The following is a 23,110-nucleotide window of genomic DNA, read 5'->3' as shown; positions in this document are numbered from 1 at the left end:
ACATTTCTAACCCGCCCCTTTTCATGGCAATAACAGGCAGGAGAAACAGGAAAAAGGAAGCTAAATGGTTGTTGAGAACTTCCTTTGTAGCCACAGGGATGACACATAGTGTCCTGTCAATTCCATTACCTGGATATGAATATCCCCATTTCTCAACATAAATAATCGAAGTATACACAGATCAGTAAATCTAAGTTTACCACTTCAAATCAAAAGGTTTCAACCAAAGACTGCCCAATGGTCAAAATCCATTCTTTTCCCACTATACAATGCATATAGAAAGCTTAACAATTTGGAAATTTCATTGTGATGCTTTACTTAATTATTCATGACCATTCGCTCTAAATAACCTGAAGAAAAACCTAAGTCATATTTCTTTAAAGAACAGCCTACACTCAGTCATTAATCTAACCCGCTGAACTCTTGCTGCTGTCTAAACTGGAGCAGGTCTTATCAAAAGGTCATCTATGGCTTCTAAATTCCTACAGTTAATGGCCAGTTTAACATTACTTCATCTCTTGTTCCAACACTTTATCACTGATTTTTTCACATCCCTTCTTGCAGCCTTTTTCCATTATGGCTCTCCTGGCTTTCTTTCATGACTAACCATACTGTACTTCTGAAGTCTTTTTTTTTTTCCTACTCCTTAAATGTCTCCTGGCTTTAAGGATTCTACCCTTCTCATTCTATAAATCTCCTAGGCAATAATATACTCTTACACATTGTTACTATTAGCAAGTGGCTCAACTCTGACACTTGTTGGTGAATGCCTACCATGTGCTAGGCATATTCAGTGAATACAACAGACATGATTCCTGATGTATCTTACAGATTCTATCTGCAGCCCAGGATAAGCACCAGAACTATCCTAGAAGGACACCTACCTTCTCCTTAATTTTCCAGAGGAACTTTAAACTCAACAAATCCTCAAATCTATTCCTTTCTCCCCTTATTTTAATAGGTACCACATAAAATATCTTAGGCAACCACATGGCCTCAGTTACTGGGCCATTGGGATAGTTACTGAGATAGCTCACTTTTTAAAGTTCTCTAAAATTTGACTGCCATTTTCCAGCTCCACTGTTAGATAACTTAGGGCTCACCTAGATTACGAACAGCCTAAAATTGCCTTTCCAGTACCAATCTCTTCCATAACTCATTCTTCTTAATCAGATCAGAAAGATCATTTTAATTATGTCAACTCACTAAGCCCCATCCTGCTTAAAATTCTTCAGGGACTCCTTGTTGACCTCAGTGAAAAAGCCCCAAGCCCCTTTTATTATAACTTTCTGCATGAAAAGGATCCTGCTCTGTTCTTCAGCTTAATATTTTACTACTCCAATTTACATTCTATTCCAGTTAAACTGACCCCTTCAGTCCTGGAATACAAAAATGTTCTCCTTTTACTTTTAGGCTTCTGTATATTTATTCTCTTCATTTTCTCTTTTACCTGGTCCTGTCTTTTATGAGTGAGAGAGATCATTTTCCTGATGAACAAAATTTGGGGTTAGATCCTTCCCTGTGTTACTAACTATATTCTGTGTTAATCCCTATCATTCTCAAATGGAGTATAACAATTTGGGAGGGCATGGACTGTATTTTATCTTGTTCATGAAAGTATCTCCGGTGCCTCACAGAGTATAAATTTTTAAAATCTAAGTGATTAAGTCTCAAAGAGGAGGAAGAAAAAAGATTCATTTGAAAACTTTTTCAATTTTCTAATTTAATAGAAATAACCAAAACAACGTGGCTTTCAAACAAGGTTTTAAACTAATCTAATACAACTTCTACAACACATTCCAGAGCATTATAACAAGAAATATTTACAGGCAGCTAATGTATTAAATAACCATGAAAAGAAAACCTTGCTTTTATTACACACCAGCAAAAAACACAGGAATAGAACAATTAGAAACTGCAACCTTGTTTCCAAAAAATTAAATATGATTATTTAGAGAATACAATACCACAGAAACAGCACTTTTTCTTTCAGAATCATATTGAAGGGTAGTTAACTATGTGCAAAAAAAAGTAACTGTAATATTAGTAAGAATAATGAGGAGAGAGAAGAGGGGAACAATAATGAGGGGAAACAAGGAACTAGTAAGGCTGTGAATTTAACCCTTTCGTGTGTAGGTACGTCTACAAAGAAAATCAAAAGGCTTTCAAATTGCACAAATCTTGTTATAGGCTTATATACATGTTTCACTGTGATTTAAAACATAATTAATGCCTACATTTTCAGACCAGGAGCAGACATGCATTTCGTCCTTAAGATTGAAATTTAGGCCACACTTGAAAGGGAATATTGCAGTGGCACTTGCAAGATCATTCCAGTGCCCTCCCACATACAAATCTGGAGAATTTAAAAGAACAGCATTTTTAACTTTAAAGATCACTTGCTAGAAAAGGGCTAAACTTAATTTTGTACATTTTGTAGTTTGATTATAATAAATATTTCCAAATTGACTTATTTTTGAAGATAATTTTGTTTCTCAGATACAATAAAAATATATAAAAGACCACAAAGGCAAACACAAGGAACTAAGATGGAAGAAATACTATACGTGCATTTTGACCAAGTAAAAGAAACCATTATATCAAGAGTATATGTTGAAATCTGAAATGTCTATGTAAACTGTGGCATATAAATTTTCTTAAAAAAGTACCTTCGATTTTTTTACTCAAATGCCTACTTTTAAAAAAATATGCAACTTTCCCCAATTTTTAAAATAAAATGCCACAATATATTGTCATTAGGTCCAGCATACATTTAAATTCCTTAATTTTTAAAAGATAGATTGGGTGATATGCATACAAACTTTCCTATAAAATCACCATCCACGAGAGGATTATGACATGCTATTAGGCAACAGACTTAAAGCAGTGTTATTGCTTTATCAAGGAGAAGGTAACTGTGGGAAATAAACATCCAGGTCTGGTATATGATGATCAAGTTGTGATTCACCTAACACCTTGGATCACCTCAAGCAGATTATTAATATAGACAGTATGAGTTAAGAATTCGTGGCATGACTTAAGAACCTGATTGTTTGAATTAGGGAAGTTGGGGAGGGTAGACTACTATAAAACTACTCACTGATCCAATGTTGAGTATGCAAATAAGCAGTGCTGACCTCAAGAAATGGCATTTTTTATACTTCATATGTTGTATATTAGTGGGCATGGATAAGGGATTTTAAAAGGCCAAGGGAGAAGGGGCCACAGCATTTACTCCATTTTAAATACTAAGAGAATAATGGATGGTAGGCCACAACCCAAGAGCATAGTCCAATAAACCTAAGACTACTGGCTTATTAAAACTAATCATTAATAGTTACATGGCAGGATACCTGCTGAGGTAATTGATAAATCCACAATTTGCAGACTATAAACCTTTTGCTTCTATTTAAAAGTGTTATTTCTTTGGAGTAACTAAAAATCTCAATGTTGTAACAAAAAAATTAGAATTAACTAACTTTAAAATTTATTTAAAATTTCCTTATATAAGAATAGAAGTCAGAAAGTACCTTGTTGATTCCAAAAAGAATAATTTTGACGGTGGATTCAATGCCTTAACCTTTCTCTAGTAATGATTTTATGTTTCAGTAGAACTTGACCTACAACTTAACCATACTTTGGAACACATACATGCTTCACCTTGCAAAGCAGTTCTCTCATTCACTGTATCAGCTGACCCAAGTGCTAAAAAATACAAATTTAGGCCAGAGGAACAGACCGAGGAACACTTTGTTCTTAGTGGAAATGAAAAATGAAGTGTGGTGAAAGTTTAAGAAAATATTTAAATCTTCAAATCAAAAATACTACCTTTTAACAAAGAATACAATTTTAAGGGAGTATTAAAACAAACGGACTTCAGGGATTGATATTCAATGTTTGTCTTTTTAAAACATTAATGAACAGGAAAATGTAAGATATCTGAATATAAATTTTTTATACTTTAACAGGCATGTTTAGTGAATAAATCAGCTTAGAAACACAGTGAATGATGAATGTGAAAGAAAAAAAGGTTTAATGAAATCTACAGTGAATACCTTTATATAATGGTGGTTTGTTGATAAGTTATATAATTTAACAGTAATTCCTCATCAGTATGAACCTACCTTCTGTTAACAGAAATGGAACCTATTAAATGCTGGCAATGACTGGCTTTTTAAGAACCAATATTAAAAGAAAATAAAAACCAAAATCTCCATCTGACATGTAAATGTCTTTAAGGGAACACATTAGCTTTTAAGGCCCCAAATATCAAATATTTTACTTACAATCTGTTTCTGGTAGAATGTGTTATCTAAGACCATGAAAAGGATTCACATGAAGAGCAAGCACAAACTATCAGCACTCAATGGCTTGGCAAAATGAAGTTACATTGCTACTCATCACTTACCAAAATGTGCCCTTAGGTAAGTCTCCTGATAAACAGAAATCATGAATGTTGTAGGAAAGAGGAAAATGCACATAGATAAAAGTATTTTAAAATAATTTTTCCTTTTTATAAGAAATCTGTTCTAAAGAATTTGAGATTTGAGTAAATTGAAAAGTTTTGGTATATGTTTTAAAGTTTAACTTCTAAAAACTGAAAAAGCTAAAAGAAAGCCACAGAATGAAGTCAACAGCAATAATAAAACTAATACACCATTAGAAGGCTTGAATCATATTCATGTTTACCTCCACCACATGTTAAAGAAAAACAACCCAAAGAAATTTGTGTAATAACTTCTTTAGAGCACTTTATTTGATTCAATACGCACTAAAAAATATTTACCTCTTAGACAATTATGTCAAATAAGTTTTTCTGAGTAGTCTACTGTCTGAACTGTTTAAGCTGAATTTTTAAAAAGGCAAATGATTTGCCACAAATATGCTGACATCTGAAAAATATCTAATGGCAAGTCTTCTATTTTGGTCACTTTACATTCTAGTATGTCCATACAAAAGTAGGACTAAAATTTTTAACTCAACAAAAGAGAAGCCTGTACACAGTCTAGAACACACATCTTGGATCTGAGCATCACAAATGAAGAGAAGAAAAATGAAACAGAGCCAAGGTGAGTTTATCTGCCTCGGGTGCTAAAATCAGGGTCGTAAAGGTGGGTCTACTCCAGTAACCATTCAAGTGGGGATTGATTGGCTCATCTTCAGGATATACTTACAGGTCTGTTCTAAGTCCTTAAAGCCCCCAGTCCATGCAAATGTCCCACTTGGTGGACGGATGAGTAATCTAACCCCACCGGGTTTATTTCAATATTTTGATATCTTAATAATAAGCTGCTTCTGAAGATTTTCTGAGAAGTCTGTTCTCTATTAAAATAAGATAGAACCTCAAAATATGAATGTGAACATTAGAAATAGACAGCATATATTACAAATCCATTCTTGATAGGAACATTAGTAAGAATACATATTAGCTTAAAAAACAGGCTCAGCAAATGTTGCTGATCTGCCAGAAGTTTTAGTTCACTATTTACAAATAAGACAAAGTGAAATACAGAAAATTTTACACATTTGGTAGTTGACAGATAACTGTTTGCCAATAGTGGTCTATCAGAAAACCGATATGAAGGAAGACGGGGTAAGAGCCAGCTGTCACCTCAATCAAATTTTAAATGTACAGAAAACTAGATTAATTTTCAAACAACCATTCTACCTTTCATGGGAATAAATGTGTGATCAGATGATTTGATTGGGAAGTACAATTCTGTGGAAGTATTTTCTGGAAATGATTATTATAAATGATCTGCTACTGAAAAGTTACCATATTTATTTCAGTACAACACTAGAGTTGATTAAATGAAGTTCAATAGGCATGTTTCCCAAAGTCTTTAAGTATGAACAGAAAATCTACTGTTGAATTATTTTAACCAATATAAAAACTAAGGCCCAACAGCATCAAAACGAGATAAAATATAATGGCATGATCTAATGTACATCTGCACTGACTGATATCAAAGTGGAATCTGAGAACTTTGATTTTTGACTAGAAAATAACCCAGTACTGTATATGTGTGAAGGGAGAGACATGAAAGTCATTTTAGTAAATGTGCACTCTAGTCCAAAGAGACAACTTAACCAGTGACATGATCCTTAAGTACTTGAACACTCAGTATTTGCACCAATCAATACCAAATGATCATCAACATCAGCCCATTCTAGCAATCAGAACCATTCTCTGAAGTAACAGAAATCTTCAAATCATTTCACTTTGACTTTTGTTTTCACTTTTAAAGTTGCAAATAGAGTCCTTTCCCCCTTTCTTGACCAGAATGTGTTTTCTGTCCATTATTTCAATCTAATACTGTGTAAAAGCTATCATCTTCTTCAAGAAGGAGCCCACTGTAGGCAGGATATTCCAGCAACACTTAAATAGAAGTTTTTCTTTCTTTTTTGAACAACTGGTTTAAGTTCATGTCATTTTACTTTATATGTACTGGTCTCTCATCTGACTTTAGGCGTTTTCTGCGGGGCTGAATAAAGTCTTCATCAGAGTCCTCAGTTACCTCACCATCATCCTCTTCCTGCTCAAACTCTGGCAAAGGTGCGAAGGTCCTGTCTGAGTAGATCTCTGTGAGTTTATCTTCAAAGTACAATGCAACTGCTTTCCCTGCCTGAGCTACTTCTGAATCAGCCTGCAAGCAAAAGATAGGAATATTCACCTATTGGTAATGCATATTCCTTCACCAAGTTTGCATGGTCTGAAAAGCTTACCTTCAAATTAATCTCTTGTGTTTCTGCATAAACTTGAACAACTTTCATCATCTAAAAAGGATACCAGAGTCAAAAAAAAAAAAGGGAAATTATAATCCTTTCTAAAGTTATAAGACTGCATAGGATTGGCGACGAAAGTCAGCCATAATAGGGGGAACAAACTGCTATGACCAGTTCAAGAGCTTCCTAAAATTATACAGAACATGGACCCACTTTCTTTACAAAGCTATTATTAAAGCTACTGTGAAATTTTCTCAAAATTCTGAATTAGTGAGGTCAACCTGAATAGGAGTTGCAAAAAATTATTTGAAACAAATATAAGAAACGTTTTGTTTTTTTTCTAACCAACAAGCTTTCAACAATCAATCAGAATTCCATCTGTGTGGTAATTTGTTAATCATAAATTGTTTAACTATCATTAAAATAGGTCTTCTTTCTGGCAAATGTTATTAGCTATGGCTCATGAAAGCATACTTATTTGAAAATATCTGAATTAGAAAATAAGACAAGAAATTTGGGACTGTATTAATTTAACTTCAAGAGAATGAGGTTTTCCTACATTCTCTGTGACACACTGCTATAAAGGCAACAAAACTTATCACTAATATTTTTAATATGAAATTAAAAAGCCACCTAGATGCTCCTAGAGGCAACTGAGTACATTTCACATGATTCAATGTGAATTTTTTAGTAATATTCATACGGCATTCAAATTTTATCAGCAATAAAGAAACTTCTAGTAATCTGAAGATTTTGTGGATTCTCATCCATTTTCTTCTCTTATAATAATTAAAATATTCCTTCACAAAAAAGAAATTTGACCTTCCCAAAGATAACAAAAACATCCCTGAAGGTGATATACATCACATTTCTACTAAAGGCATGGATAGCTCATCTTTATTCTCAAAAAAAAATACATAACCAAAGTTAATGAAAGTCATATTGCTGAAATGTTGAGAAAACTCAACGTTGTACACTCTGGGTTACTAGTCAAGATGAGCCACTTGAGTTTATACTTTTAAGGTTCTATATTTATATGGTCACGAATGAAATCAAAGACACTGGTACAAATCCCTTTCCTAAATGTATCCAAAATGTAGGCTTGTATGTAATCATTTCCTACAAAATGTACTTAACTACAGACTATTTTCTATGCTTATCTCAACCCTCAACATATTCAGGAAGGGATATCCAATAATATTCTTAATTTATTACATTATATTTAAGTATATATTTCAAATTATATACAGTAAACTTTCTTCTTTGGAACTGTGGATGCAATCAAATTTTACTTTTGACAGACCTGGAGTAGAATAATTTTTTCAAATCAACAGAAAAAATCTCTTGGCAGGGAAAACAAAATCCAGTAACAAAATAAGCAAACAAACAAAAACTAATAATCCAAGACTCTATAGTTTGGAAGCTAACATACTTCATTAAACCTTTCACAGTTCTTGAAGATCAAACGAACATCAGCCACAAAATCATCTGGGATTTGGTAGTGTTGGGAATGTTTTTTCTGAAGCTTCTTTTTCACGGTGGATAAATCCATTGGTTTCTTTATAATTTTATAGTAGTTTGGTATCTAAAGAAACAAATAAGGATAGATAAGGATTCTCCAAAAATGCCAAAGTGTTTAATTTGAAAATGCGATGTATATTAATGTTAGAGAAAAATATGTGTTGATTAAGCCAGCTGTGTGCAAATGTGGAGTATAGTGAATTGTACTTGAAATCTTCTGTCACAATTACATGAAAATCAAATCACATTCAGAATATGTGGTAGTCTCCTTGGTCTTCCATGAAGGACCCAAAGTTCCATGTTTAATAAGGAAATTAAGGGGGAAAAAAAATCAATCAGCAAGGAAAGCCAACCACTAGTGTTAGGGACACACCTTGCCCATCAGAATTGTATGACTTTAAAATAAGGAAAGAAGATTACAAAATGTATTGCTATAGAATATGGTATCCTTTATAGAGGATAAAACCTTATATCACAGAACTCTGAACATAGCAACAGAGGTGAGACTGTAGTGACACAAGAAAAAATTTTATTAACCATTTAGTTGCCATGCCTTTCTCTAGGGGAATCTTCCTAACCCAAGAATTAAACCTGGGTCTCCTGCATTGCAGGCAGATTCTTTACCATCTTCAGCCACCAAGAAAGCCCCTATTATCCACTTAGTGGTCATGCTTGGGCGTTCTGGCCCCAACTCCTGGGCAGAAATCTGTATCTTTGCAAAAATAACTGAACACAGAGAAACAATTTTAAAAGTTCATTAAAAGAAAATGTTGCAAAGTAATTTTCTACCGTAAAGTCCCTGAACTTGAAGACCAGACAGACTTCCTGGTGTCAGATGATTACTATCTGAACAAAATGTCTTCCTTGTATCTAGAACCTTTTACTCTTTCCATTTCTAAGCCTCCCTAAGTAAACAAATTACTATTCAATACCCTATATAACAGGTCTGGTATTCAATAATATCTTAATTCAACAATCAACAGCAAGCAAATACAATATGTGTAGCATATTCTTATCACATTTATAATGTATCCCTGGTATTCCTTTTACTATAGGATTTTAGAGTCTTTATTCCTTACAAAAACCTGCTTACAAAAACCTGCTTTAAGAAAAACAAAGCGCAAAGGCTTGGAAATTCTCCCCACAGTCTTCTATTAATCTTGATTGTTCATAAAAGAGGGCTTATGAAGGCAAAACCATTATAAAAGGTTCAACGTTATACTTTTATTCAAATTAATACTTGCATAGAGATTTTTCTCCCCAAGGTACAGATCTTAGAATCAATCATACAAATGAATTTTAGAAATAATTTTGTTCAAATTCCCTCTCTGTAGTTAAAAGTAGAGGCAGAAAATTATGTCAATCTCCCCAGCTATAAGGCTGGTTAATGGCAGAACTAGGAAAAGTCAAGTGTTTTAATTCCTAGTTCAAGACTCTTTCAATTATACCTGTAGCTGTAACCCTTATGTCCATTTTAAAAGTAAAGAGGATGTAGAAATCATACAACTGAATTTTAGAAATAATTTCATTCAAATGCCCCCTCTATAGTTAAAAGTAGAGGCAGAAAATTATGTACATCTCCCCAGCTATAAGGCTGGTTAATGGCAGAACATGGATAAGTCAAGTGTTCTAATTCCTAGTTCAAGACTCTTTCAATTATACCTGTAGCTATAACCCTTGTGTCTATTTTAAAAGTAAAAGAGGATGTGGAAATTAAGTTTTGATCAGAGCAACAGTCTTTAAAAACAAACTGCAATTTCAACAGTGAAACTCATATCCATTTAGCCCTAATAACACAGTAAGTACTTCTTATTACTCAAAAATTTTATCAAATACTATGCTAAAATTATTTTACACAGGTTACTGTATAGAATCCTGAAAATAATTCAATGAGGGAAGAAACCGTTTTAGAAAAGAGACTGGATGAAGAGATTATTCAAGCCTGAGTTTTAACATCAGCAGACTAAAGCCAGACCCCGTAGTCTTAAATATTATACTAAACTTATTCACCAAGAAAGTACTAAGGTAAACAACTCACCGAAGCAGGAACTGGTTCCTGGAATTCAATACTTAATTCATGGCAATAGAGGTAAAGCAGAAGACGTTCACATTTCTGGCCCAAGAAAAGAAAAGAAAACCCATGAACTGTTTTCCCCCCTAAAAAGATATTCTTGAAAATGAGGACTTTATCAGTATAAAGTATTACTACAATAAACTGAAGATAAGCTCTCTACATACTAGCTATCCTCCTACATATAGCTTATACTAGCTGTAAATACAAAATAAAACTACCTGTTTCCCACTTAGTTCTGAGACTGCAACTACCTTCTATCCTACTGTATATAACTTATTTACCTACTATTACCTCTTATTGCTACTCATTTTAATTCCCCAAGACAGGTGAGACACATGCTATTCCCTTTCTCTTTGAAAGGATTCCGCTCAGGTTCAAAATGAAATAAAAACTGTGTCTTCTCAATCCAATTCAAGAATTTTGTTATACAATCAGAAATGTTTTTGTAACACTCTAAACACATACTTTCTCCTCAAAGATAGTGGAAGATGGATTTATGCATTAGATCAAAGTCAAACAAATCATAACAGCCACAGAAGTCTGTGAAAGATATTCTCTGTCTTTGGAGATCAGAGTACAGAACAGTTCAGCAGAAATCTGAGTGAAATGATGAGGATTTTGGATTTCATTCTTAATATGATGGGTGCTTAGAGGATTTTAAGCATGGAAGCGACAGACCTGTTTACCTATTTTAAAAAGAACACAATGTACTGCACAGAAAATGTACTGCACAGAAAATGGACTGCGAGGGTCAAGAGTAGAATCAGGTTTGGTGAAGAGATCTTCTAATTTCTGGCTTGAGCAAGAGATGACTGGTGGTACTATTTGATGGAAATTACTGAGACAGGAAAGCAGTTTTTATGTCATTATTTTCTTGCCTTCGTTTTTTGAAGGAGAGGATAAGAAACCAAGATTAGGCTGGGAAATGTTAAGTGTGAGAAAGCTAAATTTAAGAGCCTAGAGCTAAAGGCTCTGTAAGGTCTATACACAAAGATTTCAGAAGTCATGAACGTATATACCATCAGATAATGTGATTAAAAAATGAAAAATTACCAGGTTATATGTATGTTACACTGAAGGAAAAAAAAAAATGTATAGACAGACAACTACAGAATCCCTAATAACAAATCAACTTGCCACTTACCCTTTGGTCCACGGGGCTTAAGCCCTGTGCAGTTTTCCCCTTCTTACTATGTTGCAAATTATCACAATCGTATTCAACTTCTGGCTTCCCAATATCTCTGCAAAATGTGCATATCCAGTCCCCACTAAAGAAGGAAACAGGCAGTCAGTCTTTGTAATTATAACAAAACTCACTCTAGGAAAGCTAGCTCTCTAGAGGTTGTCTTCAGTTTCCTTGTTTTCTTTTCTTTCCAGTTTTTGTGGAACCAAAGAGGTACTATTTTTGCCAAATCTCATAAAGTGAAGTTATATGATTAAAAACGTCCCAAAATGTCTCCATTCTTCAACTGATTACCTTCTGGAAAGCAATATAAAACCACTACCTCCATTAAAAATGGGTCTCTTCATAGCACAAAGCTGATGATCAGCACTTGCAGCGTAAGACCAATTTTTTCAAAACCCCAGTATTATCACCATGGTGACTTCATACACATGAAGAAGAAAGGAATACAGGATACAGAGGTCCTCAGGTATCTTCTTTTGGCATGCAATGCCAAAAATAAAACAATTATATTTTCATAGCTAGTCTTTTAAATCTGCTCAGTTAATAGTTTTGTTTACATCATGATTTCTGTCAAGCTATAAACTCCAATTTGATTACTTCGTATGCATTTTCTCCTTTCCCTCCCCTCATCTCACACACACACATATATATACATATTCTAAGGATTATACTAACACTATGTCACCTTTTCAATTCCTCCCAAAGCATCTGCCTTTGAGAGAAAGTTTTCAGTGGCAAAATTCTAACGTTCCAGCAGATGTTACTATCCAAAGGAAACAAAAGTATAAAAAGCTTTAATTTCAAGACCAAAATGTCAATGCCTTTCTTTTCTGAAAGAGTAAACAAAAAGAAGGCTCTTATTACAGCTATGGCAAGTGACTATACCTTCTAAAATTTAGGTAAAATTACAATTCTTCAGAAAAATATTCTGGCATTGTTCATATATACCCAGTACTTTTCTAATCCTAAACGTTGAATTTTTCAAAAAGGGTAGCACTATTCAACTAAAACCATTGCTTCTTAGGAATCTGAGAGAAAATGTGAATCTTTATCTACAGGCAAAAAGAAGCTGAGCTTTCCAAAGGACACTTAAAAAATTTTGGGGTTAGAGATGGAGAAGAGGGAAGGCTCAAAGAATTAAGTATGATTCTATTATTTTATGGTCTCTGAAATCAACTGGAGATGAAATACCATAAAGATAAATATGTTAAATGGAAGGGGAGAAAAACAGCTCCAAATTCTACTACTTGTAGATGAAGAAACTAATCCCTGAAAATCAGTGAACTGTCCAAGTTAGTTAGTTCACTACAGAATTATGACGAGACTACAGGCGTCATCACCAAGCCCAGCACATGTGTTCTACTGTGTTAGCTGGTATCATCAGTTTGTACTGCTGCTGCTGGTGCTGCTGCTAAGTCGCTTCAGTCGTGTCCGACTCTGTGCGACCCCAAAGACAGCAGCCCATCAGGCTCCCCCGTCCCTGGGATTCTCCAGGCAAGAACACTGGAGTGGGTTGCCATTTCCTTCTCCAATGCATGAAAGTGAAAAGTGAAAGTGAAGTCGTTCAGTCGTGTCCGACTCTTAGAGACCCCAAGGACTGCAGCCTACTAGACTCCTCCGTCCATGGGATTTTCCAGGCAAGAGTGCTGGAGTGGGGTGCCATCGCCTTCTCCAAGTTTGTACTGAATGCTCATCAATTAATATTTTAATGTTTGAAACCAGATTTACCTGCCATGGGGTCATACAATGCAGGGACAGTGCTCATATGCTGCCCAAATCTTTATTTATCTTTATCCCCATGCTATTCTCTTCTGAATAAGGATCTCAGTAACTCTCCACTCTAAAGTTAATGACTAAAAGACATTTCAACTAGAGGATCAAGGAAAAAATCTGAGAACTTTGCACGTGGTGCCTCAGGCAGGCACTACTAATGAAATGCTTCCAGTAGTGAAGATGAAGCTATTCTTCAAAAAAAACTTGACATTAAAGGTGTTTTCACAAAGTATTTTTTTCTTTAAAATGTCTTCCAAGAGCTTTCAAACATTAAAAAAGTAGGTTTTGGTAAGAGCCAATAGAGTTGCCTAAAACTGAATACTATTCATTATTATAGACCTTATCAAAAATGATGGCAACAGATTAAGAAATTATCTTCAACCAAGTTTCTCAATACTCTAGTCCACCGCTCCTCATAATTTAGAGGTTCATCTAATTTGCTTATATGAAGTATAACTGAAGGTGAGTAAATAGTCTATTTTTTTATCACTAATGCATAACTTAGATCTTGGACATTTCTTCATTCACCTGTTAATTTCTCTAGAATGTAATGGAGTAATGGGCTTCCCTGTTGACTCAGGTGGTAAAGAATACGTGTGCAATATAGGAGACCTGGGTCCAATCCCTGGGTTGGAAAGATCCCCTAGAGAAGGGAATTGCTACCCACTCCAGAATTCTTGCCTGGAGAATTCACTGACACAGGAGCCTGGCAGGCTACAGTCCATGGGGTGGCAAAGAGTTGGACACAACTGAACAACTTTCACTTCACTTCACACAATGGAGTAACAGGCTCCCTGTTTTATATAAATACTAGGCATTGGTTAAGGAGGCCATCTGTCCAGAATAACTTTATTTTTTTAGCTCATAAAAAACAACAACAACAAAAAAATCAGTTATCACTTGTACCTTGGAAAGCTAAGAAGTGTTGGAACATGACAAGTTAGATGAAAGACCTTTGGACATTTTTCACAGCACAAGAGATCTCCTCCATTTTGGCAGACAGCACACCAATCTTCATTTGGGTCATCATCTTTGCTGCTGCCATCTCCTCCAATCCTTGCTGACCTGTGCATGAGGCTTCGAACTGGGGACTTTCCATTAACAAGGCTGTTGAGCCCTGACTGTTTGCAGCTTTCATTCATATCTGCAGGTTCAGTTTTCACGTGGTTTTCCAGGCTTGTTAATGTATCCAACTCACTCTCTAGATGCAGGTTGGTTGAAAGAGGTGGTGTCAAGCTACTCTCAGGACTGCTCAACTAAAACAAAGCAAGGACAAATTCTTGAAGAATCATTTAATCCTTATGGCATGCATTGTGTGTGCTACTGTGGGTGTATTTACAACATGATATACTGACATAGCTTAATTATTTTGGAATTTATTGTAAAATTGCTTGAAATCGTATCAGTAATATGAAAAATGAAAATAACCCCAAAATTACTTTGGCATGTTCATAAATGATTTTAGGGAGCAGTCTCTATACTATTGGTTCACTTGATAATAAAGGAATTAAACTGTTAAGCATGTCAATTGGGAAGTAAGTATAGGGGTATTCTCCTATAGACAGCTGGCTATATGAACTCTGTTGCACAGATTTTCCCCCCTTTCTATTGGCTTTATTTTTTTTTAACCATTACTTTTAATTAAAGTATAGTTAATCTACAATGTTGTTGGTTTCAGGTATACAGCAAAGTGATTCAGTTATATATGTACTTTTTTTCAGAGTTTTTTTAATGGGTTATTACAAGATACTGAATACAGTTCACTGTGCTTCCTACATGATAGGTCCTTCCTTGTCACATAGCTTTTGAAAAGAATTTTGAACTATTCTTCTGCCCACTTATCATCCTACTAATATAGAAAGACTGTGACAATGTAAAATCTTTCACCACCTTTTTGCACTGTTTTTCAGGGGAACTTTTCAAACCAAATTCTGAATGAAGAGATAACAGTACTCTCTAAATCTACAGAGTTGAAATTTCTATGTGCCAACCATGTAGAAAATTACACATAAATTGTAAGTAGGAAGAAAAGAACCAAGATCAAAATTTCTAAATGAAGAGAGACTTGGGCCTGCCTTCATTCTGTATTATAAATTTTATAAAATGTTCCAGCTGAGGAATTGGTTAATAATTGTTAAACTGGTTAAAAATTGATTAAAAATTATTAATCGTTATAATTCATAGGCCAAAGGCAATCTTCTCATTACAAAACTCTTTGAGCATTAAACTTCTTTCATGTCAGCAGTCTTAACCCTGAACTCACTGGTCCAGGAAAATGGCCAAGGATTTTTGTGGCTTGAGACTCAATGTGACTAATGAAATGATTAATAAATTTAGAAAAAACTAGAGCCCAATTTAGAATCATGGCAAAATTACATAACAAATTACAAACCAAAAGATAGCTTGAAAGGAGTCCTTAATACAAGTCTTTTCTGATCAATTACAGTTGACACTTAGATGGAAAAAGATCAGTTAGAGAAAGAGATATTTGGCTTATACCAGGCAAAAAAATTTAGAAATGAATACAGGTCCACGGGATCAGTATCCAGACTTACACACGCAGAGATGAAATAATTAGTGAAGTGACCTCCTTACATCACTGAACGGTTCCACTGGAACCTTACCATGCAGGCACTCCGTCTGCCATCCTCAGTCTTTTCCTGTTTCACAGCTCCTGAAAAGCTACATATTTCATCTTCAGTGCCAGGTTCTTGCTTGACCTTCACTTGATCAGACTTAAAACTAAGACTGGTCTTCTCAGCAGTTCTTCCTGATGACCCACAGCTAACAAAAACAACAAATAAAGGTCACATATGTTTGACTGCATGGTGTACATTTATATGAAACAATTATATGAAAAGTTCATTAAGTTATATGAAATGTTCATTAAAGTAAAAACAATTTGTTAAGCTCACAGCAGATAAGGATACTTAATAATATGGTTAAGAGGAGTGTATTATAAACTCATAGCTTCAAATTTTAAAAAATGTTTATCAATCTTTCGGAAGACCCTAAACATTTTATCGTCTGAGGAACCTACACTACATCATTTAGGGGATCTAGTAAATGATCATTTCCCTAGGCTACTAGTATAGGGACTGCTTCTCTAAATATAATAGAAGTTTAAATTGTTCTCTATCTCCAAAGATCTAAAAACATCAGTAACAGTGGTCCATGAAATGCCCTTCAAGGGAATCACTATTTCAGCTTTTGAGTCCTAATGTGAATTAATGTGAAGAGCAGACTCACTGGAAAAGACCCTGATGCTGGGAAAGACTGAAGGCAAAAGGAGAAGAGGACAGAAGAGGATGAGACAGTTCAATAGCATCACCAATTCAATGGATATGAATTTGAGCAAACTCCAGGAGATAGTGGAGAACAGAGGAGCCTAGCATGCTACAGTCCATGAGGTTGCAAAGAGTCAGACACGACTTAGTGACTGAACAACAACCAAAGGCTAAGAGGGACAGATACGTGACTAATCGGCTCTATCTAGATCATAAAGCAAACCACGGGCAAGAGAAGTGAATAAACTTTAAGACTGTATCACTGACAAAAATGAAAACCCTTTTCACTCAATTTGTACTTTTCTACTAAAAGTACTGATTATTTAAAGTGTAATTTAAAAACAAAGAATTAGTCTTCCAAATGCATTTACATATAAATAAAAGATTCAATGTATCTTAAATAAAATCCTTACTTTGCACTAAATTATTCAAATCAAAAACAGAAAAATCAGTCAACATTTATTATGTTAACCTTCAGCACAATACATTCTCTCTCTTCCCACACTATAATATCTTAGCTCTCCGTTCACCAAAAAAGTAGAAGAAACCATGAATAATTCAGTAGCAGTGAATTCAGTAGCCCCTAGAACCCACAAGTTTGTCTCAAAGCACTATTTCCCCACTAATATGACCAGGATTCCTTATACATTTCTTGCCTCAGGCCTGAGATCAGCTATTTGTCTGATGAACATGTGACATCATTTCACAACAGGAAACAAGAATGTTTAAATGACTACTGGGATTATAGCAAAATAACTAAGAAAAAGTTCGGACAGGCCAAATGGAACAATGTAATCATCAATAAAAATAACATCTAAAATATTAAAATATATAAAATATGTTTAAATATATGAACTCATAAAGTTAATATTCATTGGTCACTGTTGGAGGGTGCTGGGAATCAACTCATTATTACTAAAATAGGCAAATAAAGAGAATCAATTTATTCTGCTTTTCCAATAATCAAATAGTTGGCAGAAAATTTTTCTTTACAGAAGTATTCAAAGAAGGTGGTATACAGTAACTAAAATATCATTTTCAAGCCAGGGAAAAAAAAAGCACTGACAATCACTGGTTGCTGTCATAAAAAAATCTCCATTTTGTGACCCTGACAGTACACATTACCACGGTGAAGTATTATCCCCATCCCTTCGCCTCAAATCAAACCTGAATCTAATCAAACCTCCTGACCTAAATAGCAATACAGAGAAAAAAACAAAAGGTAGTTTTTACATGAAAAGATGGGAAAATGAGGAAAACTCTGTAAGAAAAACAATACATTTTTCTTCAATAAATACAATGAGTCTGACCTCAACATACATGTTGATGGCAATGTATAGGGCCTATCTGAATCTGATTAAATAAAAATCATTTTTTAAAACATTTATGAGAAAAACTGGGAAATATGAACATTAACTAGAGCTCTACTGATTAAAATTAGCTACCAAATATTTTTTAGGTGTATAATGGTTCAATGGTTATAAAACTTTTAAATCCTTACCTTGTAAGTGATATATAGAGAAACAGTTTCAAATAAAATGACAAAATGTCTGAAATTTATTTAAAATAAATTTAGACTGGGGAATGGGTGGGAGTATAGAATAAATAAAGACTGGCCATAACTTGATCATTGTTGAAGATGGCTGAAAAGTATATGGGAGTTCATTACAATAGTCTATTTTTCAAAGTACATATTTGATTTTTCTTAATAAAAATAAAAAAGCTATTAATGTAATACTCACCTGCCTCGACTACCAGTACTAGAAGTACTAGGGGGTCTCACAGGTGTGTGAGAATTGGATAAACCTGAAAATTAATAAGTCAAAATGAATATCTATGCAGGTAAGAAAATTCAGAATTCTACCTACCCACTACAGAATTCAAGTATTATTATAAAGCAATTCAGCAATTCTTGGAAATCAGACCTAGTCTTAGTCTCTAAGTCAAGGATTTCATGTCTAATCATTGGCAACTGTCAATCAGATTCTCTCAGCTGAGCCCAGAAAGCATTCTCAGAATCCTCTCAGAGCAACACTATTCAATCAGTGGAAACTACCATATCAAGAGAAAGCTATTTGCCATCCCACCCAAAGTCATTTGATAAATACCCTACTTAGATGCCTATTAATTATTCTTTAAAAGTCCTGGAATGCATTCATTAAACCTCAAAAATAGTATTAATCAAAAAATGTATGAAATGTGGATTTTTCATGAGATGCATCATTAAGTCTGAACTGTTCTAACTCTAGAAATAATGAGGTGGTATGTTTCAGTAAGAAACATGAAAAATACATTCCATAACCACTTCCACAGTGTCCATCTATTTCGAGCTGCTTTAATAATTCATTCATGTCATAGGGTTAATAAAACTGGGACTTTGGAAGAGGTCTCTATCTCATGGACTTGACTGGCCACTGAAAATTGAACTTCAAATTGAAAATTCACTTGCCCTTTCTCATTTCTTGCTTTTTGAACAAATTTTCAATTTTTTCATTATTTAACAAAGTGTTTTAAACTTGAGTTGAAACCAAAGAATTCTTCAATTGACAACCTGTGTTGTAAAATAGAAGACATGGAGAGTAAATACATCTACAAATCCAGCAAAAAACATAAATACAGCTGGAGGTTGAAGGAGGGGAACATCAGAGTTCTGAAGAGTGTACACCACAGATACATATTATTTCAATTCACTTTAGACTGCCAACAACATTTGAAGAAAAATAATTAGAGCAATCAAGGAAAAATATTATTATAATGATTAAGTTTATGTCTCAACTTGGCTAGAATATGGTACCCCGTTCTTTGTGGAAAGGTATTTATTAGGTTGGTGCAAATGTAATTTTGGTTTTTGCATTGTTTAGATTTGCCATTTGATACTGGAATACATTCTAAATAAATGTGGTTATGTTATACATCATTTTAATGCACATTTCTCACTTTTTTTTTGCTAATGACTTATTACTTGCTGTTTATTTTATATTTTAGACTAGGGAAATGATGTTAGACAAAAAGCAATCTCATCTTTGATTTTCTTATTTAAGTTCAAAATGGGTCGTAAAGCAGCAGGGACAACTCGCAACATCAGCAACACATCTGGCCCAGGAATTGCTAACACACACAGTGCAGTGGTGGTTCAAGAAGTTTTACAAAGGAGACAAGAACCTTGAACATGAGGAGTATAGCGGCTGGCCATTGGAAGTTGATAACGACCAGCTGAGAGTCATCATCGAAGATGATCCTCTTCCAACTACACAAGAAGTTGCCAAAGAACTCAACATCGACCATTCTACAGTCATTCAGCATTTGAAGCAAGTTGGAAAGGTGAATAAGCTTGATAAGTAGGTGCTTCATGAGCTGACCAGAAATCAAAAAAAAAATCATCATTTTGAAGTGTCGTTTCCTCTTATTCTACGCAACACCACCAATCATTTCTCCATTGGATTGTGATGTCGATGAAAAGTGGATTTTAGACAACAACTGGTGATGACCAGGTCAGTAAGTGAAGCTCAAAAGCACTTCCCAAAGCCAAACTTGAGCCAAAAAAAAGGTTATGGTCTCTGTTTGGTGGTCTGCTGCCTGTCTGATCCACTACAGGCAAAACCATTACATCTCAGAAGTATACTCACCAAAAACTGCAATACCTCAGCCAGCATCGGTCAACAAAAAGAGCCCAATTCTTCTCCATAAACCTGACTGCATGTCAGACAACCACTGCTTCAAAAGTTGGAACAAATTGGGCTACAAAGTTTTGCTTTATCCACCATATTTAAGTGACTTTTCACCAACCAACTACCACTTCTTCAGGCATCTCAACAACTTTTTGCAGGAAAAATGCTTCCACAACCAGTAGGATGCAGAAAATGCTTTCCAAGAGTTCGTCGAATCCTGAAGCAGGATTTTTATGCTACAGGAATAAACAAACTTATTTCTTATTGGCAAAAATGTGCTGATTGTAATGGTTCCTATTTTGATTAATAAAGATGCATTTGAGCCTAGCTATAATGATTTAAAGTCAAGGTCCAAAACCGCAATTACTTTTGCATCAACATGATAGATGTTACTGACATTTAAATCAGTAGATATTGAGTAAAACATAATGAAGGTGGGTCTCTAATCAGTTGAAGACCTTAAAAGATTGAGTTCCCTAGAGCAAGAAGGAATTTTGCCTCAACTCAAGACTGGCATCAACTCTTCCCTGGGTTTCCACTCTCCTGACAAGCCCAGCAGATTTTAGACTTGCCAGCCCTGACAATCACATAAGCCAATTAATTCCTTAACCTTTGTCTCCTCTCTCCCCCGACACATACACCCTTCTACTATTGGTTCTGTTTCTCTGGAGAATCCTAATACATACACTGAGAGATACTTTTTTAAGATGTTACAGAAATGAGGCGGTACCTCAACTGACTTTACCTGATGATCCTGGAGATAGGGCAGAGGGTCCTGGGGAGGGATTCATGGTGCTTGTGGGCTGTGGGGGTAGGTGACTGCCTGAGATGTATCTACTTAGTAGATTATCTAAACTACTTGAACCAGCATCTTCCAACTAAAGAAAAAGAACAAAAAGATAAATTTGCTTTGATTAAAGCAGATAACTTATTAATATAATCATTTATACTCAGTTTACTAAAACAGATTATGCTATATCAAACTCAGCTTAATTGTTGCTTCCTTATCCTCCTGAGGACCCACACAATATAGTTTATGCAAATATAGCTATAATTAAAATGATTCAATAAATACCTGGCAGGTCCAGACAAAGCCCAATAACCCACTATATATCCCTTGTGTTTTACTATGAAAATAGTTCTGACACACCCTTACTCTTTTGCTTTTTCTCAAGGCTGATGTAGGATCCTGTTTTCAGCATCTTTGTCCCTAACATCCCCCTAACTTTATTTCAACATCCATGGTTGTGCCAAAATAATTCAACTTAAACAGATACGTAACCACATCCGTATCTAATTTTAAAGTTCTGGAAAGTCTATTACTCAACAGAAAGCCTTTATCTTGAGGTATAAGGTCCCTTATTACACACAAAAAAGGAGGCACTCAACAGAAAAACTAAGCCCTTTTAGCACACCAGATGCAGGAAGTTAAAAGCCAGAGGACCTGGCGCTGTGACTGTGGGCTAGCTCCCAATCTGAACATCAGCTCCCTGTCTTTAAACATCCCACTCACAGGGGAGAACTGTGCTGATGAGATGGAAAAATATTCATGTAGAAAAATAAACAGTAGCAAAAAATATTTAACTATGGAAATTATCTTAAGAAAAATTTTATACTATTCCATATCAGAAACGGTCAAATTATTCTTAATTAAATAATTGCTCACCTTCTTGATCTTCTTGCTTATCTACTGATCTACTTTTACCTACACCTGCCTCTTTTAATCTACTCTCTTACTAGAGGCAGATCTACTTTTTAGGCAAATCTACTTCTCATTCAAAACAGGAAACTGGGGCCTGGTGGTTAAGAAGTCGCCTTGCAATGTAAGGAACGACAGTTCAAACCCTGGTCCAGGAAGATCCCACATGTTGTGGAGTACCTAAGACCATGTGCCACAACTACTGAGCCAGTGCTCCAGAGCTCCTAAGCTGCAAATACTGAGCCCACGCAACACAATGACTGAAGCCTGTGCACCTGGAACCCGTGCTCCACAACAAGAGAAGCCACTGCAATAGAGGCCCACGCACACCAGAGAGTAGTTCCCTCCACCACAACTAGAGAAAGCCCGTGTGCAGCAACGAGGACCCACCATGGCCAAAAAATAAGTCTTCCAAAAAAAAAAAACCCCCGAAAACTGAAGACATATTGGTACATTTACTTCTCACTCTCCTTTCCCCCTCAAAATCACACTGATTTTCAAGGCTATAAAATAGGAAAGAGTGGCATCAAATCTTGAAGAAAAACTACAAATATAAACCAAGGTAGAATTGGACTGACATAACAATGATCAGAATAAAGCAGCTCACAACATACTACAGGCAAGAAAGGACTCTCCTAAAGTAAATAGCTTTCATCATAAAAACCAGCTGAACCTATCAACAAAGTGGAAGGAAGGTACCCAAGACAAGAAAGGCCATTTATGATAAGCTCACAGTTAACATCATACCTAACAGTGAAAAGCTGAAGTGAAAGCTTTTCCTGTAAGATCAGGAACAGACAAGGATGTTGTCTGTCTCACCACTACTATTCAACACAGTATTAGAAGTCCTAGCCAGAGTAATTAGGCAAGAAAAAGAAGAACTAAAACTGTCACTATCTGCAGATGACATGGCATTATATATAGAAAATCCTAAAGACTTCACCCAAAACCTGTAAGAATAAATGAATTCAGTAAAGTTGCAAGACACAAAAATCAATATATGAAAATCTGTTGCGTTTCTGTACACTAATGATGTTCTATCAGAATAAGAATTTAAGAAAACAATCCCAGGGGAGTTCCTTGGATTGGCTAGTGGTTAGGATGCCAGGCTTTCACTGTCAGGCCCAAGATCAATTTCCTGTCAGAGAAATAAGACCCTGCAAGCCGTGCGGCATG

At 35.1% G+C, this 23,110-nt stretch overlaps 1 protein-coding gene across 4 annotated transcripts in view; it reads right to left on the bottom strand.

Annotated features, from left to right (window-relative positions):
• Window positions 1-1,703: 1,703 nt before the first annotated feature.
• The window catches only part of TRIM33 (tripartite motif containing 33), a 149,568-nt gene continuing 128,161 nt past the window's right edge, over window positions 1,704-23,110 (bottom strand). For 2 of the 4 annotated variants that reach the window (XM_070367447.1, XM_070367449.1), the window contains 9 exons: window positions 20,981-21,113; window positions 18,310-18,373; window positions 15,905-16,064; window positions 14,187-14,536; window positions 11,466-11,589; window positions 10,286-10,360; window positions 8,159-8,311; window positions 6,727-6,777; window positions 1,704-6,647 (listed from right to left, as the gene is read on the bottom strand). In XM_070367447.1, coding sequence (XP_070223548.1) covers window positions 6,435-6,647; window positions 6,727-6,777; window positions 8,159-8,311; window positions 10,286-10,360; window positions 11,466-11,589; window positions 14,187-14,536; window positions 15,905-16,064; window positions 18,310-18,373; window positions 20,981-21,113 — 1,323 coding nt within the window. In that variant the 3' untranslated portion in view covers window positions 1,704-6,434. The remainder of the gene's footprint in view (window positions 6,648-6,726; window positions 6,778-8,158; window positions 8,312-10,285; window positions 10,361-11,465; window positions 11,590-14,186; window positions 14,537-15,904; window positions 16,065-18,309; window positions 18,374-20,980; window positions 21,114-23,110) is intronic. The other 2 variants (XM_070367448.1, XM_070367450.1) reach the window with 1 other exon arrangement.

This window comes from Bos mutus, chromosome 3 (genome assembly GCF_027580195.1).
Source record: "Bos mutus isolate GX-2022 chromosome 3, NWIPB_WYAK_1.1, whole genome shotgun sequence".
In the NCBI taxonomy this organism is placed as follows: Eukaryota; Metazoa; Chordata; class Mammalia; order Artiodactyla; family Bovidae; genus Bos; species Bos mutus.
Note: the sequence above shows the minus strand (reverse complement) of the source record. Positions and strands in the feature narration are given on the sequence as shown.